The sequence below is a fragment of the Glandiceps talaboti genome, chromosome 16 (genome assembly GCF_964340395.1).
Source record: "Glandiceps talaboti chromosome 16, keGlaTala1.1, whole genome shotgun sequence".
NCBI classification, from domain to species: Eukaryota; Metazoa; Hemichordata; class Enteropneusta; family Spengelidae; genus Glandiceps; species Glandiceps talaboti.
The window spans coordinates 5203038-5224866 of record NC_135564.1 but is presented as its reverse complement, the minus strand read 5'-3'; the positions used below and the strand labels follow the sequence as shown (position 1 = coordinate 5224866).

The 21829-nt window shown below is 37.0% G+C and overlaps 1 protein-coding gene across 1 annotated transcript; it reads left to right on the top strand.

Moving 5' to 3' along the window:
- The first annotated feature begins 420 nt into the window (after positions 1-420).
- On the top strand, positions 421-14347 carry LOC144447705 (macrophage mannose receptor 1-like). The gene is made up of 11 exons (XM_078137784.1): positions 421-556; positions 5582-5677; positions 5919-6161; positions 6656-6865; positions 7281-7508; positions 7961-8179; positions 9561-9587; positions 10276-10470; positions 11133-11363; positions 12484-12522; positions 12884-14347. The coding sequence occupies exons 2-11, from the start codon at positions 5617-5619 to the stop codon at positions 13117-13119; spliced, it is 1689 nt and encodes a 562-aa protein (XP_077993910.1). The 5' UTR covers positions 421-556; positions 5582-5616; the 3' UTR covers positions 13120-14347.
- The last annotated feature ends 7482 nt before the right edge of the window (positions 14348-21829 follow it).

The following is a 21829-nucleotide window of genomic DNA, read 5'->3' as shown; positions in this document are numbered from 1 at the left end:
TGCCATATTTTCTTGTTTTGCGACCGTCCTTGAAGTTGAATAGAACTTGAGTAGCTGCGACTGTGTGTGGATGGTATGATTTTTTATGTGTGCATTACCGTTTAGTTTATCGATATCGCCATTTGCACCATCAACACTCTCGAACCATGTTCCCCAGGTACAAAGCAACGCCTTATTAGCTTCATTTGATGTGTACATGAGGGAAAGCAGCAAAAAGAAACATTCTATGATCTCTAAGGAAGTGACCGTGTTGCAGTGCGCGCCAAAACGATGACATACACACTAGTGCAACAGGTGTCTGACCTGAAGGTCCCGTATGTCAGTCACATGTTAAATATTTGGTAAAAGTTTAACTTTAAAATGACGTCATTATTTAGTTAGGTTTCTGTTGAAGGTGCCAGTGCTTTGTTCAGACAACATTTAGCTTCGCGAATTCGTTTTGAGATTTCTTTTACCGATTTCGCGCCTAAACGGAGTCTATACAGATATTGTGGTTGTTGATATTTAACAGGGATAACTTTGGACGGAACATTTCACGATTTGAAGTAGGAAAAAGGTATGTAATTCACTTCGACACATTATGATCAAACGGTAGTGCGTTATCGCATTAATGGCCGTACGGTGTGGTATAATAAGATTCGTATTTGTACACGGTTAATGCCGTTGCATAGCTAGGTTAGACTTTGACCCCTCATAACCTCCAAAATATTTCAAATTGTCCTTGTCGAGTGAGGAGTCCATTTTTATCCTCTATGGCATCACAAACTAACTAAGACCTAAATAACGTCTAAAAAATCAATAGTCATTATTTCTCGTTTGATCATCTGCCGATACACCTCAGTGGTACCCTTAGGGACAAACGGCGCAAATGAATGGCGCCCACTATCGGAAAAAATGTGAACAACTATTTTTATAACGACGTGAAAAACATGGACAATTTGTATTTAGTTAACTTGAACGGTTCTGGCATGGCATGTCCTTGTGTTTTACTACTCAAGGCCTTAGATAGTTAATAAGAAACTAAAGTCTTGATAAACGAAAATTATTTCGCCATTTTTGACATTTATTTTAGATTGTCTACACGATAAGGTGGCTCGTACATTCTGACGGAATGACTCTCAGCAATATTTACATAATTTTTAATACGTCATCGCTATCATTATGGTATTGTTTTTCGGAAGCAACGATAAAGTGGCGTCTGTTTTAATTTAGTATGTGTTCGTGAGTTCATAAAATTTTGCTTTTGAACTTAACATCGCTAACGTTTTTACGGTAGTCTGTAAAGCGGTTATTGGTTTAAGGTCATTCTAATTGCGATTTCAGTGTTATTTTTTTTTATATCTCAATAGTTTCGATAAAGATGCCGCCATGTTTGTTTGATTTAAACGTGTCAGAAATAGCACGAATTACTCAGATTCTCTTTTTAATTTGAATTTATTTACACAAGAAACATAAAATAATAACAATACAAAAATTAAATATTATTAAGAAGAAAATGTTCTGGTGAGGACCATGGAAATAGTTCACTTAAAAATAATCTAGTCCATGGTCCTGACAAGTATGGGAAGTGATTAAATACAAGACGTGTATACATTTAAATGATAATGAATAATTAATATACATAATATTACAAAATTAATAATACTGAAACAAAGAAATACGTGATAGCACAAAGAATATCAAACAACCAGAACGGAAAACCAAAACGAACGAAATATATGACAACACACAAAAAGATATTTACATACTTTACAGCACTGGAGATACAACAATCACTAAAAACACAATGTTTGGATAATTTTCCGTTTAATTTGCAAACAAATATTGTTATATAGTGTAATAAAAATAGAACATGTGATATCTTTATTAGAGTATATCATAAAATGGAAATGTCATAGATATAATTATAGTAATGATATGAATTCATATTGTAGCGTTGAACGTGACGTAAGTAACTGTCAAAGTGGTTGTCGACGTTTTTTTAAAGCAAAAAAATGATATTGCCATTACTACATGAAATGTCAATTTTCTTGCACTAATATCAACCATTTACTACTACTTTGAGACTTTGTGGTAACATCGTCTGCTTAAGAATCAAAGTCAGTTAGCCATACAACATTCCATATGAAATGAAATTGAAATTTACAATCACAGTGATCCTTGACACATTTTGGCCAGACAAATAACTAAGTTGAATTTGTGATAAATGAGCGACAAAACTGTTCATTTATAAACGATATAATCATGAACACTTTTGGAGTCTTTCTGCTTGAATATTTCACTCAACTCTGCCAGGATGGCATTTTCCAGTTTCTTTATGATTACATTTTTAATTTGATTGGCCAGAATAATTAACGGATGAACAGTACCTCTATAGCTAGTACCAGTACGTTACAACTAAACGAGGAAATGGGAAGACAGTATAGTAGGCGTTGATTTAGGATCGAGAAACTAGTGGGTTTTAGTTTGTGAAACTTGTGAAACTTCGATAAATCATGATGAAATGTGTTCTCGTATAGCTAATTACCTAGTCATGTCATATATATATATATATATTAGTGTGTTTGTCCATTCCACATTGTTCTGGCATGATCATGAAAACACTCCTACGCTGGGGAAGTCGATTCATCGCTTGTTTGCTTTCAGAAAATTACCAAAGTGAGAACGTTAACTATGCATAATTTATACACTTTTCTCATGCACTTGATACTCATTTACTTTCAATGCAATTATTAATTGTATTCAAACAACTAGAAAATTTTCCTCCATTACTTTACAATGGTAATTGTAGATACCCTTCCCCCACAAAATGTTATGTATGTATGTATGTATGTATACGTATGTATGTATGTATGTATGTATGTATGTATGTATGTATGTATGTATGTATGTATGTATGTATGTATGTATGTATGTATGCTACACACAGTATAACTACCATTCGTTGTTTGTGTAGCCAAGTGATAAATCATTTAATTAACTCATACAAATGGCACGTTTTCACGTACATACTTAAGTTGTCATGACGTCAGACACTCACGATGTACATTGACGCATCATTTAATATCTTATTTCGTGTTTTTTTTAAACTTGTGATTGGGAATCATTTGATGTAGATGAATATTGGTTTCTCTGGTTGGATGTCTCACTCTCACTCACTTTCTCTGTATGTTTACTAAAGATACCGATATACAGACAGAGTGAGTGAGAATCTAGATATGCCAATTCAGCTTTTTCTCCCCTGTCCTTGCCCCTCCTCTCTGTGTCTTTCTGTCTCTTCTCTGTCTGTCGGTCGGTCGGTCGGTCTGTCTGTCTGTCTGTCTGTCTGTCTGTCTGTCTGTCTCTCCCTCCCTCCCTCCCTCCCTCCCTGCCACTCTCTCTCTCTCTCTCTCTCTCTCTCTCTCTCTCTCTCTCTCTCTCGCTCTCTCTCTCTCTCTCTCTCTCTTTCTCCCCTCCACCCTCAGTCTCTCCTCTCTATTTCTATTTCTCCCTCTCTACCCCTCTCTACCCTCTCTTTCCCCAGAAGCGGCATTGGTTAGATACATTGTGAGTTTGTGTTTGCTAATTGGTCAGTGTTTATAGTTCAATTTGTACAGAAAATCCTTCCATATCCTTATTTCACGAATTCTAAACAATGTCTGATTGACAAAGTGTCATCCATTGATTGGTTGGTACAATATCTCACAACCACACATGCGCACATACACCTCCACACTCCAACACAAACTGACGGACACAGCACATACACCACTGAACATAAATAGGCGTACAAAGCATATAAGGAGATCTAATATCTTTCTTTTTACAATATAAAATCATAGTCTTCGTGGAGAGTTCCTGTTCAAAACACGAACTAACTTTGTGGGACACAATCATGCTATAATTACTAGTTATAAATTTGTCCTGTCCTGTCCTGTCCTGGTGCGACGTAAGAATGTGTAAAGCAGTCAATCATGTTTGACAACCACCCATGGCCACAGGCAAGCAGTAACAATAGAACTTGTTACAAACAGGGGCAGGAAACAACTGAACTGCAGTCAATCTCTTGAACGCCAAGGTTTATTCCAATTGGATTAATTACAAGGTACGTAGTTAGAGTTGTAAAGTGATCCACATCTGGATTCTGTTATGGGGACAGACAGAAATCGTGATAGCACATATATCCACAATTAATCAACCAAATGTAGTAAATGTACCTTTAGTCGTACCCCCATAATGGAAGGTATCTTGATGTAATCAAGTTCTCAATACTGAGGATACAAAACTTGAACCGTCGAGTTTGTCTTTCCTGTTGGTTGTAGGGGACAGCTACATGCAAACCCACCCAAATACACACACTTTTATACACAGCTACACATATCAATACCCCCACCACCCACCCACCCCCCCCCCACACACACACACACACACACTCATTTATAAGTTTAATGTAGGGATTTCGTGGACATGAGAACTGGATGTTATCAGTGAAATGGTGTGAACGGCGATGACCTCTGATTATGGTGAACGGAGATGAACTCAGTTTAGGATACCTTTTGTCACAACACTACTAGCGACGATAAAAAGATTTCAATGACCCTAGACGGATTTATCATATCTCTTGTGACTGCCAAACAGGGCAAAAGTCAAAGAGTATGGTACCGCGACCTCTTCTACCTGAGCTGTCAATCAAGACAACGACACTCTTGCAATTGCGAATGATGTGTACACAGTACACTGCACTCGAATTGATGAAGAAATATTGTATGATATAATGGCTAGACAGATTTTAAACGTGGAAAAATTTATGACCATGGTTGGCATGTCATCAAAAAATATCGTTTGAAAAAATAAATAACCTTGACAACGTGTTTGTAAAAGGCAGAAGCGTACGGTTGATAGGAGAACATATAATATATACAATGCTGTACGTTAACACAAACGGTTTTAGAAAAGTCGATTGCTTGAAACGGAAAATAATATAATACAATTCTAGTCTTAGACATTAACCAAGTACACAAAGATACAAAGAAGATGCAAAGAACAAAAATATAAGACAATAAACCAGGAATATAAATCCAACATCTTTACAAGAATGAACAATAATAACTTCGAAAACTGGTTCTGTACAACAAGCTAAGATTAAGTGATTGAAAATGACCCATATGAAGTTCGTGACCTAATATAAGGTTTGTGATAAGCTAGAGAAGCCATGACATGCCGTGTATATATAGTCCTAGTTATATGCGGCAGTGATTGTTCTGAAAGTTGGCTGTATATTTGACATGGCTTGTTTACTGCGTAACTTTGTTTATCGGTACATGTATGAGAGATAAAAGGCGTACCACTAGCACCGTAAACAGGCTAGGTTACACTTTAGTTGCAAGACACCGTACTAACAATAAATCAACGTCTAGATAAGCTTAAGATCGTTTGCCCATTGACTGTCAGAATTAACTAATAGATAATCTACTGAATATAAAGTACAACAGGTTTTGAATCAAAGTTATAATAGTTAACTTTTTTACTCAGTGAACACTTTTATCTAAAATGTGATAAAATATTTAAATTATGACAAAAAAACATAATTTCTCTTCAACAGGTGTTCAGATAACCCGACTTTGAGAGTAGCCAAAGATGACGATATCAACCGTAGTTGTGTTCTGCCTTTGGTTTGGCGTGTCTGTTATCGCTGCTGGTAAGGATATTTCTGTCAAATCGGTATTTATTTGATGTAAATATAGGTGTATCGAATGCCTGCAATTGCCGCTAACAATATTTGTCGTTTTATAGTGCTTATGATTTCTGTTTTAGCATTTGCCATGAGATGATATGACCAATTTTGCACTGTTTCTTGTTGCGGCACACTTGTGTATAATTACCTTAATTAAAGCAGGCGAGTATATTTTATCATTTCGGTCTATATCTTATCTTTGCAGACCCAACGAAGTCTCCTGCCGTCGAGGCGACACCCATTTCACAACCCACAGCCTGTTTGGATGGATGGACACTTCATAATGATTCATGCTACAGGTTTTTCGGTTATGACTCGGGTAAAAATCATACACAGGCCGAGTTATACTGTGCTCGACAGGTATCGCACGTATGGAGTCATCTAGCTGTCTTTGAAGATCCTAAAGAATACGAATGGGCGTATGACTTCATTCAGAAACTTGACGATTGTAAGTATGGGATATACAACTAATACCACGACTCTTTAGCTTTGTAGTGAAGACTTGGTGATATTGATATACAACTGCATCCTTATCACTTCTTTTCACATATACTTCCGCATTCACGTTCAAACCAGGTTACAACCTACACACTGTTTGGGCGGATGGATACCATTCGAAATTGCTCGATTCATCGGACAAAAATAAGCCTGGCACACTTCTTCGCCCACGCACACATCCACTTCACCACTCCCCCTCCCCCACAGACATACACACTGGCAAACAAACAAAGTAATCCTCTATTACTTCGCCAATATTTATGTAGGAATAATTAAATACAACATGATTATTCAAACTAAAGGGTGATCCGTAAATTTGTGTCTAGCCATTGAGCTCTCAAATTATCAATACATAAATTTAATTTTAACATTTTGCAACTTTCGGACATTAATTGATAACTAGAATGGTATCTTATCGTAGGACCTTCCTTTTTATGTCTACAGTTAAGATGGAAATTGGGACATGGATTGGAATTACAAAGGATACAAAAAGTGTATGGAAATGGGCAAACGGAGCTAATGTAACCTATGGATGGGCAGTAAATCAACCAAGTGGTAAAGACCCGTGTGGATGTATACGGAGAGATACCGGGGGATATAATGACCATAACTGTTCAACAACGAAGCAGTTTTTCTGTGAATACGAAAGGAGTGGTAGGTAGTCAACTTTCAATGGTGAAATTGAGACAAGAGTCTCACAGAACACAGTTGTATTTTATCATATTTTAATTGCACGCCAAAAATATATTCGTATATTATTCCCGTCACTTTTGTATAATGTACATTCTTCTAAGGAACGGTCTAATGATATATACAACCCGTTTCATGTTAGTGTCAAATGGCACTGTGTGATACCATGCAGAAACCAATATATTGCACGTTCTACACTCTAAGATAGCAAGATTATTGACTAAGTCTAATGACATCACTTCAATTGAACAATGGCCTACACCACGTGACCGAATATTGACAATTCACGACCTTAAAAATGTATGAGATATATTATAATTGCTATAGAATACGTGACACTTTGCGAAATTCACTTCACTGTTTAATCTTCCATATATAGGTTTGCCACCACCTGCTACGGTACTACCGAGTCCGTGTCCTCCTGGATGGGGCTATCATGATTACTCATGTTACAAGTTTATCGGCTATGACAATGGACAGGACTATAGCAAGGCAGAAACTGAGTGCAATAAGTTAGAAGTGAGCTCCAAGCCGGCTGCAATTGCTGACATACAGACGGCAGACGAATACTACTATGTGTATGGATTCTTAGAACAACAAGACAATTGTAAGTCTTTGATTTTGATTTCAATGAAGTTTAGAAAACGTCTTAAAACTGAAGCGGGTGTGATTTCAAAAGTTGCCTACCAACAGATACTAGCCCCGTCTATGGGTTATATTCTCCCCATCAACAACTATTAATCTGGTCTGCTTTGTGTTGGATTTATAGTCCTCATGTCACTTAATAATGAAACAACAAATTCAATAAATCGACATTTCTGTCTCTTTTCAAAGTTAGTTTGGTGGAACGATGATCCACACTTTTAGCTTTATTCAGTGCAAATTATAAGTTTATGAATTGTAGTTATGATAATGATGTATATATAGTTTAAGAAAGTTTTAGAGAGTTTAGTGCTTTCAAGAATTGTTTCTTGAGGCCGTTATTTTTGTGAATAGTTCAATTCTCTTTCCACGATTATGATAGAGTTTAACCATATATGACGTTTGCCTTGGTCATAGTTCACACGGAAATTGGTGTTTGGGTAGGATTACGCATGGTTGACTCAACTTGGAAGTGGAGTGATGGAACTAAGATGGACTATGGTGAGATTAATCTGTGGGCTCCAGACGAACCAAATGGTAATGGTCCATGTGGAAGTATACACAAGGACACTGGTGGATTCAATGATTCGCCCTGTCATCACACCAAACAATATCTATGTGAATTTGAACTTACTCGTGAGTCATATTATACGTAAACTTGAACTTGTATTTATGAGTAGGGACGGTGATACATATGTACATTGTAATTCACAATTTAACATTTCTATTACAATTGCATTGCCATGTATATAAATCCACTCTGCAAGAGATGGACACGTGCAATCATTGTACGTATTATAATGTATACAAATCCACTCTGCAAGAGACGGATAAATACAACAATTGTCTTACAATGTATATAAATCACCCTCTGCAAGAGGCAGACACGTGCAACAATTGTATTACAATGTATATAAATCCACTCTGCAAGAGATGGACACGTGCAACCATTGTATTACAGTGTATATAAATCCAGAGAGGGACACACGCAACCATTGTATTACAATGTATATGAATCACCTCTGCGAGAGATAGACATTGCAAGCAACAACTCATTTGAGTTTTGTTTCTGCACAGTTCACTTTCTTCTGCTGTAATTGCAGCTCACATGAAGAAAACCTACAATTGTTAGTAAGATTTTTGTTAAGCCAGATCATGAAAAGAAGCAGTGTTAGCAAGATTTTGATCGCGTCAGAAGATAAACTGTTGCAATAATCTTAGTGACTCATAGGTTTTTAGCCACAATGAGCGATGCCCTGGGGGATTATTACAATGGGTTCAGTTTAGTCCACTGATCCGTTCGCCCATACAAACATCAGACTATTTCAACCATATTTGGCACAAAGGAAACACACTATCTGGAACATTATGTATTTCACTTAATTTGATACATACAGACACCATTAAAAGTGCCTATCCCACATTATCAATGTTAAGCTTTCTAACAAGGCCTTATCTTTTGACCTTGACCAACATTTTCAAGGTCAAATAACCAAAACTTGTCTCCCTATCGGAACTCAAGAAGTTGAATACACAGAGACTCAATTCAACACTTATTCTATACTCTAAACCCATATTATCAGAAGTAAGCTTTCAATTCATAACAATAACCTAGTATATGAAGGTTTGTATCTAGAGACATCATTCAAGTGCCTACACCTATACGAGTTAAACTTTCAGATGGTCACTAGAGCTTTGACATTGACCTTCATCTTCAAGGTCAAATTTACATTTGAACTATAACTTTGCCATACAACAAACCAGGCTTGTGTTGAGCAAAATAACGTTTTGTGTCTACTCATCAACTGATTTTCGGTATAGACCTCATATTGCCACAATGCTAAGCCTTCCTTGTATGTGCTTAAGTCAAGTAGCTATGTGAGGAATACCATTTGTAAGACAGTGTCTCATCATGAATAAACTAGGGTCTATATTTGAATGTGTTACTTGTTACAGTACAACTATACATTTGTTGTATGAATCTAACTGAAGTAATTGTACGTCATTTACATTTCAGGACCAACCACAAAACCTCCACCAGAAGGTGAGTTTTCATTTTCTTTTTAAATCCATTCCCGTGATATGGACACTGGGAGACGTTCTAAACGATTGCTTGCAAATGCCTCGTTTGTTTTGTATGGGGATGAAAAGCTTCAAAAGATAGTCCTGATAAATATAAAATTGTGTAGTAGATCAGTTTGACACATTTGGCGAAGTAAGGAATGGCAGCTGATAGTAACTACCTTGTATCTTCAGAACATGCATTTTGGCACTACGGGACGCAATGGTCATGTGTTTCTATTAAGCTAAAGTCTGTGGGCAAGTTTTGAACTGTACCTGTGCCTCAGTCAAGCCATCCGTATCACCTGGTAGGGCAGATATTGGCATGTGGATTGCTTTAACTTATTTATGCGCTTACAGTACCTTGATTGTAGGCTTCCCTGGGAGTTGAAATGAGGGAGTTACATTGGACACTTGTGCCAATATAGATCTCTGCTAAAGGCAATTAGTGTGCAATGTACAGGGCTGTGATCATGACATTCATTTTGGAAGGAACTTTATAATGTGTAAATCAATAGCCACGAGGCGACACAACACCACCCTGTACTTCTCTCTGTGTTTATCAATCTATCTGTTTGCTCGCTTTCCGGGAACACGCTGTAGTCGATTGAGGTCGTGCAACATGTGAGTTATAATATTAAAGTTCATATATTTTCTTCTTCGAAAAATAGAGCGCCACCCCTGCGAATCTGGTTGGATCCATTGGGAAGGCTCGTGCTACTATTTTGCTGGCAGTGAGAACGTCAAAGAACACGGAGAGGCAGTAACTCACTGTGATAGTCTACACGGGGGTGCCACCCTGGCCAATTTAGAAACACGAGAAGAATACGACTGGATTGAAGAGGAAATCAAATACAGAAGTGAATGTAAGTGTCATATTACATTTACAATGAGTATAGAATTGAGTATAGCCAATACTGTGATACAGCCAAACAATTTAACGAATACCATTTTTCTTTGAGATGCACCCTTAAATTTCTTACTCATCCAAAGTAAGTGATGTCACATTTCCAATACGGCACTTGGAATATACAATTCAAAAACGCAAATTAAAACATATTTACTACTGCGGCGAGCCAGCTTTCAACTTATCAAGATATAGACACAAGTAGAAACTCTTGTTTCGATATGTATAGTACAGGTAGTTGCAAATACATTCATGGTGGGGCAGAGGTTCTGGTAGCAAGTCTTCCTGAAGTGACTGCCCACCCAGTGTTCACAATCTTGATTACAGGCTGATTATATCCTTACTATAGTTGGAAGTTTATGAAACAACATACTTCTGTATCAAACAAAGTAACCACAGAAGGCCACACAGTTATAAATTGTGCCTTTTCAAACGTCGAAGTTATGGTAACTATAGTCTGGTTGCCAACTGTGGTATGTGAGTGAAGGTATTAATGATTAATATAATCGTAACGATACTGTATAGGAACTAGACTATGATAACTAACACACAAGGGGTTATAGGTCAACACCATAATAAATTTACCATTTTGAAATTGTCACATCTCTCTTCCTATCACAGTTGACAATAAAAAGCATGGCACGTGGATTGGTCTTAGAAGAGTCAGTGACAAGCCTACAATCTGGCAGTGGTCAAACGGTAAACCCCTGAAATATAACAATACTTGGTCTGTGGGCAACCCAAGTAGTGAGAGCGATAGCTGTGTTACCATACGCAAGGAAACTCAAGGTTTTAACGACCACGGCTGCGACAAACTTGAACAATATGTGTGTGAATATGAACAACCGCCATGTGAGTATAATATGCTTGAAGATAGATGACTAATTTGTGCAGTTAAACAACAATTCCCATTTTGTAATGCCAACGGCGTCCAAAAACTGCTGTAAAGTTATAGTCAAAAGAAACTCAAGATCCGTTGGGTAGACGACGTGTCATTCAGCCCCTGTCGTCTTCTCTTTACGCGGGAGCTCAGAGTGGTAGAGCGACACACTACGCGGGACTACGTCGTATCTTTAATACTGCTTGTGAGGCAGATTGGTCTTAAATTTGTTTTGGATGTTTCCAATCTGATTAAAATCTGATGTGGTGAATACGGATCGATTTCTTTTTCTTGGCTCTTTCTTTCGTTTTGTGCCGTTTGTTTTCGATTTTGTTGTTCCAAGCGTGATCGCCACCTTCCTTGGGTAGAAGGCGACCATTCCCCGAATAACAAAATAAAGTATACGTAAATAAAGAAATAAAGCCTAGTTTAATACCACACCTGATTTTAATCAGATCGGTGTTCCTAGAGATGTTTGAGGACATATGTGTATCTCATCAGGCAACCCAAGTTATACGCGTTCGAACCAGAAATATGGCCAAAACGTTCGATTTTTCCTAAATTATGTCAGAGGAGGTATAATCATACCATACCCAAATATTTGTCTTCGTTCAACCAAGAAATACTAGTGACCTTAGGGGCTTAAACTGTCTGTTGACTCATAGTGACAAGGCCCCTTAGGTCACTCGTATTTTCCTTGACTGAACAATGAAAGGTATTGGTAAATAACATATATACATCATTTATATAATTTGAGTGTAAGTTGTTTAAGTTTTGAACTTAAATGATTTGAAATTTTTTTAGAGTGAATCCGCGACTGATAATGTTGAGATAGTTTTCTCTTGCAATTCTTTTAATAAATTATTGGGCCTAAGGAAAACAGAATTTCAGTAACTTTAAACTGTTGTTTTTTTTCTGTGTCATAGCGAAATACTAGGCAAGTGTTGGAGTAATGAAGACATTACTCGAATTTGTTCAGCTTTAGATATTTAAAAATGGCAGACTGTTATCTACATTGAACATTGATTTAAAACTTATTCAAGAAAAACACTTTAAAAAATATATTTCAATCCTTGATTTCAACTTTTTCAGACGAGGACCAAGTACCTGATTCTTCGGCAAGCAAAGACTGTAAGTAATATTACACTAGCTTGTGTTTGTTGCATTTGATGAAATAAAAATATATATACTTTTCTAGGGGCATTTCAAACAGTATCAAGGGGAAGTTAAATGGATGAGTGTGTTACTGAACTGCAACTGGAGGTTGAATTTTTTATCAGTAAAAAGTACAAATTTTCATGAATGAATGCTTACATTGGTTGGTATATGAGTATACACGCTATGTCTCAATATGAACTGCTTGCCTTAGTATACACACCCCTCAGTGAGTGTTGATAGATTGACTCATAGTTTTGGCTGGAGTGAAACGTAACATTATTGTAAGTGATTATTTTTCAACGAAATTTTTTGTTCTTTTTTTTTTCCATTTTAGTCGTAATTCTCGGTTCCATCGTACTTGCAGTCATTATCATAATTGCCATTGTCTTCATGGTAAGGGGCTATCAGAAGTATTGCCGTAAGAACAGACCCGTACGAGTGAAGTATTCTGGCATGCAAAACATGGAACCCGACTCTGTGGATATTCGAATTACTGAGAATCCCCAAGAGTCCGCGAAATATCGCGATGATATAAGCACGACACCATACACCGATAAACCACTTGTCTAAGACTACCAGGCTTGTAAATTGTTAAAAATAAACTGTCCGATGCTCTCTGTCTTCTTCACGTTTGCTTTAAATACAAACTCTAGCTAATCAACACCACACTTCAATTTAATTTTCCTTCGATGTGGGTGACGCAAAGAGTTTGCAAGCATTGGCGGACTTTTGGTGAAGGGGGGACTGCGCCCCAAGTGTCATCGGTGAGGCCAGTAACATGCCATTCATATATAGGTCATACCCCTTGGACTATTATAGACTGTGTGGAGGAACGACCCCCAGTGGCAATGTTAGTTTTGAACACATTGTCAACGACTTCGAAATCCCTGTTGCTATATTTAACGTTTTTACCAGGTTTACACACTCCTCCTAAGTTGTTAAAAGGCATCGACGACACTTAACATTTGTATGTTCTCATTTCATCCTTAGAATTCTTTTCTCGATCCTTCATACAGTTTCAACATACTAGCCCCTTAGAACTTGATTCCATTCAGTGATTTCACTGTAAACACAGTTTATCGATACTAGCTTTATAATTATTGAAAATATCCTGGCCGGTACAATATTTTTGTCGTTTACACTAATATCGGACCATTTTAGTTATTAATCGCATACGTTAATCAGCTTTGCATTAGCATATTAATTAATATGCAAATGTTATGTTAATCAGGTATTTGAAATTTGTGATAACCAAATTAGGACCTGGTGCCATGAAATGGAACATCTACATCCCGTAAAACCGAAACGTTTGTTGGATTATATTTTTTCTGTTCAGAATTTTAGTGAAAATTGAAATAAATGTATGCTTTATTTGTCAACCGTACAGTAACAATCAAACGATCCACATTTATACCATACTCAAGCCAAGTTATTGTCCTTGAACAGAAAATATGGATTATATATCCTAGTCGTTCTACGTCATGACAACCCGTGCTTACGTCACTGGTTTTGCGGTGATCGAAGGATCCAAATCGACATTATTTCCCCTGTTCTTCATAGGTTATTCTTGGGGATGTATTTTAATTACATATCATTCCAATATTTCACTTCATTTATCCGGAAAACTTGATTACTCGTGGTGAGCGACTCGTAGTGACAACGCCCCCTTAGGTCACTCGTATTTCCCTACTAATAGAACGAAGAAATATATTGGGGTATAATATCTAAATATCGGTAATAACCCATATTTTTTATTCACACTCATATTATGTATATTTTGTTGATGTGGAATCTTAATAATTTTCTTACGTATTTTGAACTGTGATTTGTGATTGGATAAAATCCAGCTTTTGTAGACTGGCTAACCAATCAAGTTAAGCGGGATATATACATGTAATCCCATTCAAGATTTATGGTAATGGTGTCATCGTATACGTATCTTTTTCATGGAAATGTTACTTTTCATCACTTTTTTTCACATTTCTTAGTTAGGTTCACTGCCCGTGCATTGCAAAATTTACAATCAATAAATCATATAGAATAACAGGAAAAAGTGTAATTATTCTTAAACTTATGAAACTTTATTAGATTTGCTAGTATTCAATAATCGTTTGTGAGATGAACACCTTTATTCAAATTCCATAGTGAGTTTGTATATAAAATGGGATATTTACTTCCTTACGTCACGAGACTTCAAGTTGTTTGCGTGACAAAAATACAATAACAATAAACAGCGCCATCACATGCCGGCGAAAGATAACGAACTTTCCGAAATCCAAATGTCAAGTGTCCAAGTATTTGTTTTCTCTCTCATTGTTAAAAAAAATTGAAGAATAGGGCAGAACACCAACATTATACTGGTGAACCTCTCACCGACTGAATCAATTGGTGGCGCTGTTTATAATGAGTTCAGTTACTTTGGGTTTTTTTCAATGTTAGAATGCAGTATGAAATATAGAGATAGCCAAAATGTAGATCTTAATGATGTCTTATACACTATTTAGCACAAAACGATAGTGACAACTGATAGACTATACTTTGCTGTGTATAAAATATTTTCTAAGTTTCAAGTTACCTTGCTCTGTGTTGTTATGTTCTTGTGTGATTTTGTGACTGCCCGGACCAATGGTATAATCGTAGCGTTTAGTCAGTGAACTATGTAATACTCAATAATTTAACAGTAACTATATAAAGTGCCTAGTTAGTTACCAATCAAAACTTTTTTATATAACCTAACCCATGTTATAAAAATCAGTTTTTAATTTTAACACAGATTTGAAGAATCGGGCAAAATCTAGTCAATAGTTTGCAGCTGTCCTGGTTACAGTTCAATAATATATCACGTGATCTGCCGCATGTACAAATGGGTAATTTTAAGTACTGGATTATTTAAATCTGAGCTGAACATGAACATGATCAAGTTGTAATACTTGTTGGTTATAAAATAAATATACAAAATGACTGATAATGTTTACCTTTTTTGCGTTGATTGGCGTGTTTATGGCAGTCGTTGGTTTAAAAAATCTGATTGCTTGATTGATTGATTGATTGATTGATTGATTGTTATTATTATTGATCGATCGATGGATCCATCAGGCACCACACACACACAGTCACGCACACACTCGCACGCACGCACGCACGCACACACGCACGCACGCACGCACGCACGCACGCACACACACATACATACATACATACATACATACATACATACATACATACATACATACATACATACATACATACATACATACATACATACATACATACATACATACATACATGTACAAACTCATTTATTTTATCATACCATAGACCCTACAGGGTATGATCATACACAGACAGAAACGTGTTACATCACAATGGCTACATAATAAAACCACATTAATTCATCAAAAAGCGTTCTCGTCTTCACATTCATCCTGATATCCTGGCACTAAATCGCCATTTTAATTGTCCCTGTATTATCCGAGGTCAAGACTTACGTATCCTCTTGTAATGTGTCAGTTATTAAAATGACGTCAACGTTTGTCAACCAAACACAGCCACACCTAGACCCCAATCAGCGATGTCACCGTTACGTAACATCGAGGTCTTCCAGTTAATCATTGATATTTAGGGAAAAAGAGAAGAACATTTGTCGAAGCGGAATTCAGTCTCCAGAGAAAACACAAAATCCTTTCTTTTTTTGCGTCCGATTTAGACGAAATCACGTCAAAAATTAACACTGACATCTTTGAGAATAGACTACGTAAAAGTATTTGAAAATTTCTGAGTATCTGAGTTGAAAACTTGGGGAACGTTAACAGGTAAGTGTTTTCGTTTGAGTTCTTTGTCAGTGATATGTAATCACCTGATTTAGACAGAAAGACAAGATTACTTGTTTCAGTATAAGTTTCTAACACATCTTGCTTTAATTTTGGAGGGTTTAAATCCTCAAATACTGCCTTGCATCGTTGAGAAATATGTAGAGCTATTAACTGAGAGGAAAGATACGGGGGAGGGGGAAACCCCATAGGAAAACATGGGGAGGTACGACCGTAATGTAGCCTCGGTTACGGGTCAATCGCCGGGGAAGTGGTCTGTATTTTCATGTAAGAAACAACTCAGAGAAATATGTTGATTATTTTTAAACCTTAACAATAAAAGATTTGATATTGTGGCGTCAAATGTTAAATCAGTTACTGTAGTATATTGTATTTTATGCAGCCGACCATAGCCACATTAAAGATATATACTATCATTACAGATCTATTGTAATGATAGTCCTGCTGGTAGACGGAGTCTAGAACTCGATTCTAACATTGTACATGTACAGTAACAAGTAAAGGAACAGGGAAGGGATATTAATTTGTCATAATCAATAACACTGTCAAGTTCATTTGACAACATCAAAGTGTTCAAAACTAGAAATGGTTCAGACAGCTAATTATCATTCTACATGGACTTCTTTTTGAGGCCTTTACATGTTGACATTAATTTGGGTTGCTAAGGATTCTCACAATTGCTATCAGATTCTTAATTAATAATGGAGAACTTGAAATTATTTGAGAAACTTAGGACTATACATCCGGGTCTGCGGAGAAGACTTTGTTTGGCTGTCCATCATGGCCGTTCACATATACAGGGTATATTGCTACGTGCCTGTACTACAAACGTAACATCCACCCTGTTCATATAGACCCTGTGGAGGGTCTATGCCCAGTTTAATAAATAAATAAAGATTATGTTTCAAGGCCAGTTCCACAACATTATGAAATATCCTAGTAACCAAGTCGTCAGAAAATATCTACTCAATACACAAAGTAATGCTAATACTAATAGTAAAATAAACAGATAAAGTAATCATACATAAACGCATTTTATGTTCTGTACGAAGCAATCAGCACAGGTAGTATAAGGAAGGGTTGACACTGTGACTGCAGTGGAAGTAATTTTTAATGATCCAAGTGTAATCTTCTCCTATTGTACATATTAATGTTTATGGAAACGAAGCTGAAAGGTCAGTGCGACCCATGCAGGGTCGTGTAGAGCGGGTCGTGTAGAGATTCAGTGTCGATGACGATGGACGTTGTTTCAACCTTTGCCCTTTACCGCTAGCTATATGTAATTGTTATTGTAAGTTACAGTGAACAGATTGAGATTCATGAGGCATATACAACAGCGGCCTCTACGGATGGGAAGTTAGTTTACTTCGCTTTTAATATCAAAGGTAACATTTCGGGAGTAATTTTCGCTCTCGGAAGTAAAAACTGCTTTAGAAAAAGATTCTTCAAATCGTTGAGTGGCGGCAGTCCTGACAGAACACGTTACCAGCAGGCGGTCTAGAAATAGATAATAATCATGATGACCTATTATTTTATAGTACGTTCTATCTTTTTCATTAAACTACAGCATGGCAGATTCAGAACAAAAGGAAAGCAGTACGGATCCTGCAACGAATGCGGCACCACCATACCCTGTAACCAATGATGCTATAAGTGCCAGCCAGAGTACACCATACCCTCCAACTACCACTACCAGCACTCCGTACCCTGTATCTAATGATGATATAAGTGCCAATCAAACTACGCCTTACCCTCCAACTAACACGGGTAGTGTACCACCTCCTGCAGGGTTCCAACCTTACACAGCAGTCCCTGCAAACCCAACAGAACCACCCCCAGTAAGTACAAAAATCCACCACTCGTAAAAGAGACACAGTATAGCTTTATGTGTCTTGGTAGTAACTTTGGCTGTATCTACGAAACAACTTCATACTCAGTGACGAGATCATGCTTCTCTATCTAGCAGGTATAGGGAACAACTTCTAACCAACAAACACGTCACGATACTATGCAAGACAACTTCATTTTTGATATATAGTTCAAACACAAAACTTAAATATAAATATTTAACTTTAATTCTTTCATTTTGATTTTTCTCCTGTCATGGTACAATAACAGCCATATGCATATTCTGGTCAGCCAACACAACCTCAAATGGCTGTAGTTCAGCAACCTGTACCAGCCGGATACGGTTATCCCACAGCTGGAGCTGCCTATTACAGTACTGGTCAACCTGCGGGAGCAGTAGTAGTGACAAACACAGCGCCAGGGACGGTGACCAAAACCACTTACGTTATCGCCGAGGAACCGTAAGTGTTTCCCTTTCTTTTAGCTGCTTACTAGTACTCGGTCGGCAGGGGACGAAGGTAAAAACGTGTGATTGACAAAATTATTCACTTTGTAAACAAATGTACTATACCTGTACTATAATAGGAAACAAATAAAATTGTCAAGTAATCTGGGTCTAGACATACATACATACATACATACATACATACATACATACATACATACATACATACATACATACACACACACACATACACACATACATACATACATACATACATACATACATACATACATACATACATACATACATACATACATACATACATATACAGACAGACAGACAGACAGACAGACAGACAGACAGACAGACAGACAGACAGACAGACAGACAGACAGACAGACAGACAGACAGATCGAGTCAAATACGACATTGTATTTAGTATAGCGTTACAGAACTTCTACCGATTTGTTTTCTCTCTCACAATAACCAGCAGCATTAGATTTCGGCCGTAAATATACTACTCTTTCATTTTGAAACATGTGAATTGGTTTGAGTCACTGCAATTCACTTTTTACTTTCTCTTTGCAGTATGCCGCCCTCTAGAGTGAATCATGGCTTACACTGCTGTATCAGTATATTCTTCTGGCCCTGGGTCTTCGTTTGGTGTTGCATGGTAAGTTAGACGATATTACATATTACCAATATTTTTCCGCAATGCCAATTATTAATATTTTCCCTTAGCTAATGTTATTTGGAGTGACTTCTCTGTTATATTAAATTTCATATATATTAGTATTTTAATGTTTCTGAATTGATTTATCAAATTACCCGGCGTAGAACCGCTTTCAGTTTCACCATTTTGAATGGTGCATCATGGGGAAAAGTAGTATCATACCATTTATTGATAAATATGAAACGATCACTATTGTAAACAATATGTCACACTGTTTGTAACCACGTATGATATTTACTAGAGGGCGCTGTCCCTCCGATTACCCCAGCTTATAGATGGCTGTAACTACAAAAAAACACACCACAGTTCTTTGTATCCGTGCATATTCAATATACACTACTAGTCAAATAGAACGATATTATACAGCTTAAACCTTTCCTCTTTTCATACAGATTTCCCAAGATGCAAAGCAAAGAGAGATGGAACGCCAAGCTGCAATATCAAGAAGATAAAAAAACAAACACGAACTACTATAGATAGTATAATTATGCATTGCCTGATATACATCCAAAACATACAATATACGTCACTCAAATCTACTGATCCCTACACATGACAAAACTGTGACTACGAATACCAAATGTAAAGTGTGTTAAATTTTTAGTCCTTCCATTGGCGCCTGAATGTCCGCGTGGAGTTGCAATACCTTTAAATGACAAAAAATGCGACCTTTCGAAGAGTGGCACATGCAGTTTCTTGTTGGTTTCTGCGTGGTTGTATCGAACAGAAAAGCTATAGCATTGCGAAATTCATTGCAAGTAAAGTATCAACAACTAAACACAACGTGTCTGCTTTTGGTAAAATAAAACACTTCAAAGCAATCAATTGTAAGAACATTAGACAAAATGTCAAATAAAGACTGAGTCTCCTATCATTTCACGTCATGTTATCGTGTTAGTTCATGCTAAAATATTCTGAAGCCAAAACTGATAATAGATAGAAGGGAAGAGTTTGGAAGAATCGTAGAAACATCAGTGCTCAGCGCAAGTTATATCAGTCTAAATCTACTCGTAAAATTATACAAAACAGTGCAATATATACACAGTATGATCATGAAAATCAGTCATGGAAGATCGGGTAGGGGTTTTTATGTGTCAATTTGCAAAACGTATCTAGACAACGTACGTTGAAATTGTCTACAATTGTAAACAAAATGATTCGTTTTTATCTACCCTCCAACTTTAATTTGATTATAATATTTTAGTGGAAACTTCTGTTTAGTCCTCGACACTGCTCAAACACACTTAACGTTATCTAAAAAGCTCCGTGAAACAAATGTACACACTAATGAAACTTAAATAATCAGAAAGGTGAACGGAATGTTGTAATTACATGTGTACGATTGAATCAATTGTAATATCTCAGCCCACTCGTTTCATGATTGATTGATTGATTGATTGATTGAGTGAGTGAGTGATTGATTGATTGATTGTTGGGGTTCATTGACTGACAGGGTGAATATCGTTGCCTATTAAAGTATATAGATAAACAGTCTGTTGCCTTATTCGTTCTGTGGTTCTTACTGAGTCGTGTGTACATGTGTACATTTATGCCTGTGTAGATGTGTGTGTTCAAGCAGCTGCAGCTCTTTTGTATATCACCGTGACGTATATCGTACTAAAAAAGGTGTACGCAGATCATTGACCACTGTCCTTGTCACGTGATAGGTATCAATGGTATACCTAGTACACGTACTGCTCCGTCAAGACAAAGTGGACACCCTGTTACTGATGTATACGTAACCAAAGTCAATGTTATCTAGATCTACCGTATTCAAGAAGTTACACAGAATATATGTGATTTGGTGAGTGTGGTCATATTGTACACAAAAGCCGTAATCGCCTACGGAGAAAGTTTAGTAACTTTTCTTCCGCAACTCGGTCAACGTAAACCACGCCGAAGTATTCCCTTGTTTGTAATAGCACGGAAATATTTGTATAATGTTAACTGTTAGCAAACCACACCCTTACTACACCTTAAGTGTCAGTCGTGCGTAGGTGTGGTGACAATATTGGCCCCACTTTTCGATCCTCGGTCGTGTTGATGGCGGATAGCAGCCATGTTAACGCTCTGTAAGAAGAAAGCAGAGGTGACAGTACGCACCACAGAACTAAAGAATATGTATGAATCAATGAATGAAACGGTTATATAGGGTCAACCTAAGAAAGTGAATGCTGTCTCGGCCATGGACCATCTGCTATTCTTTGTGTAACATCAGTTACTATGTCGTAATGCCAAAGTGTAAAACACAATTATTCGCTTGAAAAACTGGTTTCGAGATGAATGGTACTTTGAATCCAGTAGCTCTCTGTGCCGAGTCAGTTCTCTATCAGGCATACTGAGCACTAATTAATTCGTTCCATTCTACCCATCACAACTGAAGATACCTTCACCAAAATCTGTTCACGCTTATACTTCTGTACC